The 9366-nt window shown below is 35.8% G+C and overlaps 1 protein-coding gene across 1 annotated transcript; it reads left to right on the forward strand.

Annotated features, from left to right (window-relative positions):
- The first annotated feature begins 2121 nt into the window (after nt 1–2121).
- LOC103995258 (dihydropyrimidine dehydrogenase (NADP(+)), chloroplastic) lies at nt 2122–8378 on the forward strand. Its single transcript, XM_009415809.3, has 7 exons — nt 2122–2433; nt 4018–4281; nt 4367–4537; nt 5847–5959; nt 6063–6249; nt 7104–7213; nt 7974–8378. The coding sequence occupies exons 1-7, from the start codon at nt 2161–2163 to the stop codon at nt 8128–8130; spliced, it is 1275 nt and encodes a 424-aa protein (XP_009414084.2). The 5' UTR covers nt 2122–2160; the 3' UTR covers nt 8131–8378.
- The last annotated feature ends 988 nt before the right edge of the window (nt 8379–9366 follow it).

A 9366-nucleotide genomic window follows, 5' to 3' on the forward strand; every position in this document is an offset into this window, starting at 1 on the left:
ATCTTGGAGGTCATTTCTTGCCTTGTATTGTATTCTAGTGCAGCCTTATGCTGTCACCATCTCATGCAAGTTGTGCATCTACATAAGCCACTTTATCTAAACAAAGACTGTATTGGTGCTATGCCCTATCTTTGTCTCAATCTTAATATTCTGATAGCTGCTGTTTTAGATTACGTGGTTTGACCTAATTCTTAGTGTTTTCTTCCACAACATTTCTTATACTAATAATGCTATTTTTTTCCGGATGATGTGGTCTCTTGGATGATACAGTGAGAGAGCTACTAAAGTATAGAATCTTCTAATTTTTAGCACAATTAGCTAGCTAGAAACTCTAACAATTGGTTGCAAGATATATATCAAGATGATCAATAGATACCTAGAAATTAACATGCATTTAAGTGAATGGACATGCTCCAAGAAAATATGGTTTTAGATATGAACTGATGTCAATGTCAGATGAGGTAATCTATGCAAAAGATAACTTATAATCGTCAATCTCAAGAGCTTTTACATCTTCAGATAACTATGAAGCATTAGCTTCGACAGGGCATGACATGCCTCTTACGTTGTAAGGTCACTTAGCAGTGATACCATTCTATTGAACAAAATATAGAAAATATTGCAACTAGAAAAAACTGTATGTATATCATTTTTCATAGCATATGATGGCATTGCAAGATTTAGTTATCATTATAGCAGCAATCATCAAAATGTTCTTTTTGAGATGGCTTTGTATTGGCTTAGTGGCTTCTATGGCCACTAAGTGTTCAAGTAGAACTCTCCTTGGATGAGCAGTCACGGAAAATGAGCCACCATTGCCATTCCTAATATAAAGATGGAAGTTTGAAAGGCCATTCCTACTGGAAATGAAGGTTAAGAGTGTGTTGAATCTCATTTGACAGTAGCATTATTGATTATAATTAACCTTATGTCAGATGAATATAAATTTTGATTAGAAAAGGAAGTATATAGTTATATAAAAACGTATGTATATTTCTTTCTTACATTGATTGGGTCAACCCATTAGACAAATTGGTTGCATTAGCTAAAGAGAATAACAATAAAAAGAGAAGATAACAAGCCCGGAAATACGTATATGTTAAATTTTGTTTGATAAACTATTTTTAGGACCGACTAATAAAGATATTATTTGTGAATTTTAACATTATTTTATTAAATTAACGAGGTATTAGAAGTTTTATATGATCGTCAAATATTTTTTATATTTTTAAAAATATATAAAATTATTTTTAGGCGCATCATATGTTTATATAGTTAAGATAAAAATATTAAGATGGATGTATAGAGACTTCACAATCTAACATAACATGAATACTTAGAGCTGAGCATATTGCAGCTTGTAACTTAATCATGGTTTTTGAGAATATACTCAGACCAATTGGAGGTAATTATGGTGTTAAAGTCCCTGTTCTTCTTTCTAGGCTTGCCTTCGTGGGCTTCCATGGGCTATGAATCTTCTCTCTCTCTCTCTCACTCTCTCTCTCTCTCTCTCTCTCTCTCTATATATATATATATATATATATATATATATAATACGAAGTTCCATAGAACATGCAACGTCAAGTAGTGTCATACTGACACCTGGCACGGACGGCGACACTTCTCTTAATTATATTCATATTTTATATTAATTAGATAGTAATGATTTATTTTGTCTACAGGTGTGCAGACCATTTGCTTCCATTATCTCTTTATATCTCTACGATATGTATGATTATAATATGATTTTTTATATTATAATGAGTTACGAAAACTGGACGAAGAATAATGGTGAACAGAATCTTTGCACTTCAAGAATTGCAAAGAAATAAATGAATGAATATAAAGATATGGATTCCGTCTCCCACACACAAAGTTCTGCCAGCGAATTTGTCTTTGATTGAATGAGTAAAGAATTGAATGCTGAATCACGAGTTAGGATCGGCTCCAACTATTCTCCGTCGTCTTAATAAAGAATTTGATTTTTTCGCCGATCAATTATGAACGGTTAGTGTAGCTATTGACGGTTTCGATGTTGAAGTTGAAGGTTTTCATTTAAAAGAATATTTGGAGAGGATCGTTCTCGTTTGCAATACAAAAGTCCGAGCTCTTCGTCTCGCTTCGTCTTTGCAATCGGTTTCCTGTTCTTGCAGATCCAAAATGGCGACTTTGTCTTTAAGGGGGCCGGCGGGGAGCAACTTGTCGCTGGGGCCGAGGAGGGCGGCTGCTCGGCCAGATCTCCGGCTCCGCCGAGTTCGGATCACCGCGGCGGGAGGGGGTGATGGCGCCGCGGGCGAGCCGGACCTTCGAGTTCGAGTAAATGGCCTGGAGATGCCCAATCCCTTCGTGATCGGGTCCGGGCCGCCCGGGACCAACTACACCGTCATGAAGAGGGCCTTCGATGAGGGGTGGGGCGCCGTCATAGCCAAAACGGTGCGATCCGGTTCTTTTGCTTTTTTACACTGCGTCGCAAAGCCGAGTTCTTGACCTTTTTCTTCCTTAAAAAGATCTCCTTTTTATATGGTTCCTTTTTTTTTTGGGTTATATTTGGCATCGAATTTGATCCTGATATTAGATTTCTAAATCTGAATCTTAATTATATTCTCTGTTTCAGGATACAGATTCTTTTTTATATATAAATAGATTAGAGAAAAGTAATATTCTTGTACTAATCTTTGATGATCGTTATGATTCTTTGGAAGTTGAATGATCCATCCAACTAATTGGGATTATCTTGATCAATCAATTTCTAGTTCGAGCATCTTTGTTTTTTATTAGTACACTTCTTAGATCTTCAAAGAAGGCGGCATTTGAGCGTACTGCCCGTTTGCTGTCGTCAATGAAATAAAAGCGAAGAGAAACGGGAAAGGAAGCTAAATAGCATGATGATGTAAGCTATTCTGTGCTGGTTGACTTTATTATGCATTTTGGACACATCCTAGTTCTGCCTGTAGAAAATGGTGGTATCACAAAAGGATTCTGTATATGTGTAAGTTTGCATGTGGGATCTGATCTTGGAGTGCATGGCTGACACATTTGTGCAGCTGGAACCTGACATAGAGCAAACGTAAATGAAGTAGTAGATCAGGAATTGAAGATGGAGATATACTGGTTTATTTTGTTGGACAAATACCACGACTTTGATAACAAAAATATTTTTTTAGTTTTGTATTATATATCAAGATTACAAGATAAGAAGGGACATTTTACCTCAAATTCTAGGTTTGATACTATACGTATGCCTGCAATGTCTTTCCATCTAATACGTATAGAAGCATGGCATTGCGGGTGATGACATCATCTTTCAAAAAGAAAAAAAAGTGATTGCATCTACTTCTGAAAAGAGGAAAGACAGAAGGGAACACAAAAGCAACTTCCATTTTCTCCAATGTGTCTTAACCTTGGTTATCCTCTCTTTTCTTTTGTTTACTTCTCTCTCTCTCTCTCTCTCTCTCCTTTATTTCGCTATATATTCCAGTTATGTCAAGCCAATATGGCTTACCAGCAAGTTGCAATCCTTTATGACAAAAACACAATTCAAAAGCTCATCATCTGGTATAGATATTTTGTCATGGAATTTTATGGTAACTGTTCAGCACTGAGATGTTTATCATCTGGTAAGCACCGTACAGTGACTGGGTGGAATACTCCATTCTGGACCAAACAAGGCATAAGCAGTGGTCTGCATTGGGGTTGACTTCGAACTGATAACAGTCCAAACTGGCTAGTTTAGGTTGTTTTTAAAACCTTGACACCAATAACCAGTGCCACTTCTAGAATCTTAAACTTTCTAACTATGATGAAAATTTTCTAATTAATTTTGAATTTCTTCAACTCCATTATCCTAATAAGAAATATTCAGTTAATTTTACAGTTTCTTTGAGCCATTTACTCACATTGTTGACATTTTTTTCCTTGTTAATATTAGTATTATTCTTCAATTTGGAAACGAAATGTTGGAATTTTCTTAGTGATTTCCATTTTTTTTATAGTAAATTGATGTGTTTTCTGTGCCAGGTATCCTTGGATGCTGCGAAAGTAGTGAATGTGACTCCTCGTTATGCTCGGCTTCGGGCAGGATCAAATGGGTCAGCAAAGGGACCAATTATTGGATGGGAGAATATTGAACTTATCAGCGATCGGCCTCTTGAAACTATGTTAAATGAGTTCAAGCAACTAAAAGAAGAGTATCCTGATAGAGTCCTTATTGCTTCAATTATGGAGGAATATAATAAAGATGCTTGGCAAGAACTTATTGAGCGAGTGGAAGCAACTGGAGTGGTAATTTTCTTCTTTTCCCTTTTCTGTCTAATGTTTGAATATCTAGAATGAACCAATTTAACTTGTTAATCCTTCTATCAATCAGGATGCCCTTGAAATCAATTTTTCTTGTCCTCATGGGATGCCAGAGCGGAAGATGGGTGCTGCAGTGGGGCAAGACTGTACACTTCTGGAGGAGGTATGTGGATGGATAAATGAAAAAGCAACTGTACCTGTCTGGGCAAAGATGACTCCAAACATAACAGATATTAGTCAGGTCAGCAAGTGCACCGAATTTCAATTGTAATCTTCTCTTGCATTTAGTGTATCGATGTTTAGTTTACTATCTTTTCCTTAATGAAGAGAAATTGCAGATAGCATTCATCAAATATAATTTGATGATGGCAACTGTTTATTCATTATTTTTTACAGCTGTTGACAAATGGCTATTCGATTATAACAATATTAATGATGCTTCTTAATAGGATATTTGGTGTAAATTAATCTAATATTTTATTTCATGCAGGGTTTTGCATTTGTTTAAAGGTATATTTTATTTATTGAATGTCAACTTTTTGGTTAGTTTATGATTGGAAAATAGTTCACAACAAGGACCATGCTGTTGTTAGTACTTTGTTAGTATCTGCATGCTGTATTTCATAAAGCTATTTGAAGTTTTTTCTGAAACCATGTCATCACTTGACAGAACTTTGAAGTAGGATATATTGTGAGAGTATGGATGTCTAAATAGCAACTGATTTTGTTAAATCACCCAATGTCTCTCAGTCCTGGCTATCCTAGATATTCATGAATATAATTGTGTCATCTGATGTTCATCCAAATTGTCAAATCAAACTAACAACATATTTGATTCATCCAATGCCTCTCGCTTATGGATTTGCATATGACTTACAGTGCCATCTCATACTTATCCATCTAATCAAATTAAACTATTAACTATAGACCATAGTTTAGATATTAATGTTCCAGTGTCATCTAACGTGAAGTTAAAGAGAAAATCAAAGACAAAAATGTGTTTAATTCGTCCAATTGTTGCAGCAGCCTATGATCTTGGGTACATGTTCCCAGTTTAAATGAAATAGTGAGTTCAAATGTCAGAAGGCTAAGCCATCTTTATTTCTTTCATGTAACAGGTTCAAAAAAATAAGAATTTTCTGATCCTAGATTTTTTCTTCCTTTTTCCATTGCTTTTATGGTATGCACAAAGTTCACCTTTTCCAAAAGTGCTTCCTTTGGGCTTTGTGTTATCTATTACTAACCTTTTCCAAGATATAAGATTAAAAAAATATCTTTGATGTGTCAGCTTGGTTCTTGCTGCTGTAACATAAGGAAAATTAAACAAGGTCTTCAGTGTGTCAGCTTTGTTCTAGCTAGTCCATGAGCTATAACTGTGAAAGGTATATTTGTTGTGCTATTATGATCTCTGGAAGCGTGCTTTCGTCTGAAAGTTGTTTTTGTGAATTCCTGTTTAAATGGTTCAGATGTTTCTCCAAATTGACAAAAGTTACTATATATTTACTTTTTTGGCCTAGTAATCTCAACAACTTGTATGTTACCTTCTGCAGCCAGCTAGGGTGGCTTTGAAATCAGGATGCGAAGGTGTTTCTGCAATTAACACAATAATGAGCGTGATGGGGATTGATCTCAATACATTACGTCCTGAACCCTGTGTCGAGGGGTTAGTTAATAGCTACTTAACTGGACAAATCAGAGCCTCACTTGATGTTATTAATAGCTTCATATTTTCTTTTTCTTTGTCTCTTTCCTTTTGCTCTTTACAGTTACTCCACTCCTGGTGGCTACTCTGCAAGGGCTGTCCATCCTATTGCACTTGGAAAAGTTATGCAGATTGCAAAAATGATGACAACAGAGTTTGGTAATACAGATTGTTCACTTTCTGGGATCGGAGGAGTTGAGACCGGTGGTGATGCTGCTGAATTTATTCTTCTTGGATCAAATACTGTTCAGGTTAGCATTTAAAGAAATATTTTGTTGTGTATGCCATTAACTTACTTCATTTGCCCACAAGTTAATTTGAATAGCTCAATAAGGTTCTATTTAGACTTAAGATCTCGCATGATGTTTTCTCTTTTTGTAGTTGGATATATACCCCTGTATATCTTCATTTTATTGCTGCTAAGCAGCATCCTTGAAATGAGTCCCTCGAGGACACTTTTCTTTGGTCTATGCAAATATTGGTCCTTCTAATATGTGAGAAGCTATGTGCTTCCTGTAGCTTTAAATTCTAATTAACAAGAAACATCTTTTCTTTTAGAGATAGAAATACAAGGCTGTATATACTAAATGATTCTTGACCTTTATCTACTTTGACTTCCCTATTTTTTTGTAGGTTATTTCAATGCCTTCCTCTTTATGTTCAATAAACACTGGATGCCTCAATATTGGATCATTCATGGAAAGAAGATTAAAAAAATATTTATCAAAGTTGTGGAACTTTAGACGATGCAGGAACCCAGTTTTACAATTTAGTTATGTAGGCTTTATGTTGAAAACCGTACACTTCAATTTTAAATGATCTTGTATGATTTTCACATATGAACTTAATCTATTTAATATTGGGACATCGTTCACCATTGACGGCCTTAGAATAGGTTGTGTGAAACTTATTTAGGAAGCTGTGGAAAAAATTAAAGCATGTATGGATGACAATACCATTTGAATTTGATAGCTGTATGTTCAATCAGTACAGGACTAACTCATCCTTCGATGGAAGCTATCATTTCAGCTTCCTATTTTAGTGTTCTGCTTTACATTACCTGCATGCTGATGGCTTGCTAACCGTTCTGTTCTTTTCATCATAGGTATGCACAGGTGTAATGATGCATGGCTATGGTCTTGTCAACAAGCTTTGTGCTGAGCTGAAGGATTTTATGAGGAAACACAACTTCTCATCCATAGAAGATTTCAGGGGGTATGATCTGTTTTCTTTTATTAGAAGTGACATGATATTAGGAGGAATAAAAGATATTTAAGATTCATAAATTTTTAATGAATGCATACAAGTACAAAGTTTCTTGATTTGTTTTAGTGGAGTCTTCAAACAAGACTAACCATATCAAAAAAGTACAAAGTTCTTGAAATTTCATCTATAATTATAACATTTAATGTGACATTGATTTATATCAGATTTAATCGGATTATTGCATCATTTCAATGTTTTGATTCTTTTATAAGGTAACACATTTATATGTGACAAAATTGCATATGTCCCTCTCAGAATCTAGTCTTTGCAAAGCTTGACCCTTGAGAAGGACAAATAGTTATAATCTACATTATTTAGCCATAGAAGATATCCAAATTTTTGCTCTGGCAACTATTCAGTTGCACACTTGTTCAGGGATAGAAGATACCGATGTGCACTCATATATTGTATAGGGATATCGATATGCACATTGTATATGTTTTTGCTCTGGAAACTATTACAGTTTCACATTTGTTCAGGGATAGAAGATATCCATGTGCACTCCACTCATATATCGTATGGGGATATCGATATGCACATCATATATACATGTTTACCTGATGTAATACCTAGTATTCTCACACAAAAGATGAGATCAAAATCGAATCATTATACTGTATACTTTTCGTGACTTCGAACCAACCTTCATGAATGCTTACCACATTTCTGTACTATGAAGTTCTTACTAGCAGTTCTCTCTTTATTTCAGCGTCTCCCTTCAGTACTTCACCACCCACACCGATTTGGTGAAGCGGCAGCAGCAGGCGATTAGGCAGAGGAAAGCCGTGAGGAAGGGTTTGCAATCAGATAAAGAGTGGACAGGGGATGGATTTGTGAAGGAGAGCGAAAGCATGGTGTCCAATTAAAAAGCCATGGAAAGTGAAATAAATGTTGGTGAGAAACCAAGGAATTCTCCTTCACGCTCATGGGAAATAACATGTTCTTTTTATCATATCAAAAGCCTGTACTCTTTCCCTTTTCATGTTCTATCGTGTTGAAGATGAACAAATTACACATGTCAAATGAGATGGTGGCATGATTATTCGTATGTGTTGTTTCATTTTACATCAATGTAGAAACACATCAAAAAGTGGCAAAATTATGTTTTGTCTCATTATTGGGTACTTAGCATCAATTGTATAAAAGAGCTTATTGTTACTGTAAAGTTTCTTGTTTGCGATCTATATATCGATCTTGTTATGCTCATGAAAAAAATGGCAGACGGTGGGGAAAGAAATCACAAACCACAAAATGAAGATCTTTTTTACCTTATTATACGAAGAAAGGCGACATTAAAAGCTCTTATTTCAATCTCAGACCACATGATTGCTCCAGCGAGATCGAAACAACCATTCGCATGAGCATGTCCTGTAGAAGGATCGAAGTCCTTCGAACGTTCGCATGGGAAGGCAAGTGTTACTTCCAAACTTGCAATCCAAAGCGACAGGTGATAGATAGTGACGTGCGAAAGTGAATGTTGTGCGCCGGTGAGGAGCTGAATCCATCGTATGTTAATTAATGTTCACAGTTTACACATGAAAAGTTCTTCATGACCTCTTTCGGATGTTGTGCGGCCAATCTGCACATCCTGTCGTTGACACCGAAGCGTCTGTGAGTCGTACGCTCTCCGAGCGGATTCTCACCCGAATCCACACTTCCCCGAGACTGGAAGACTTGATGGCTCTGACCACCATAAAGTCAGACATTGGCAAGATTGGGAAGTTGTCATGCATCATGTGGAACATTCTGACACATCACATCACAGGATTGGGAAGTCATGTCATTTGATTCATCTCTAAGTGTGTTACGAGAAAGCTCACTATAATTTCAATGATATATATATATATATATATACACACACCATTTTGGAAGGTCATTACGTCTTATAACATTACCTATCCGACTAGTGGCATGAATGCTTCCAAGAGAATTTAAGGTTCTAAAAATAAAATTTAAAATTCCACTAGTTCAAGAAGGGATTTGCCAATCATGCTTCTAAACATCATCACATATTTTGCACTGGAACTCTGGGATTTGTACTTACTGAATCTTTGATCTTAAATTTCCACTAGTTAAAGATATTTACTAGATATTTCGATATC

This window comes from Musa acuminata, chromosome BXJ2-8 (genome assembly GCF_036884655.1).
Source record: "Musa acuminata AAA Group cultivar baxijiao chromosome BXJ2-8, Cavendish_Baxijiao_AAA, whole genome shotgun sequence".
Taxonomy (NCBI): domain Eukaryota; kingdom Viridiplantae; phylum Streptophyta; class Magnoliopsida; order Zingiberales; family Musaceae; genus Musa; species Musa acuminata.

What these genes read in the sequence shown, in the direction of transcription:
- LOC103995258 (XM_009415809.3), top strand. Translation starts at nt 2,161, where the DNA reads ATGGCGACTTTGTCTTTAAGGGGGCCGGCGGGGAGCAACTTGTCGCTG. An exon ending in CCTGAACCCTGTGTCGAGGG is followed by an intron (nt 5,960 to 6,062) that starts GTTAGTTAATAG and finishes TGCTCTTTACAG; the next exon opens with TTACTCCACTCCTGGTGGCT. An exon ending in TCCATAGAAGATTTCAGGGG is followed by an intron (nt 7,214 to 7,973) that starts GTATGATCTGTT and finishes TCTTTATTTCAG; the next exon opens with CGTCTCCCTTCAGTACTTCA.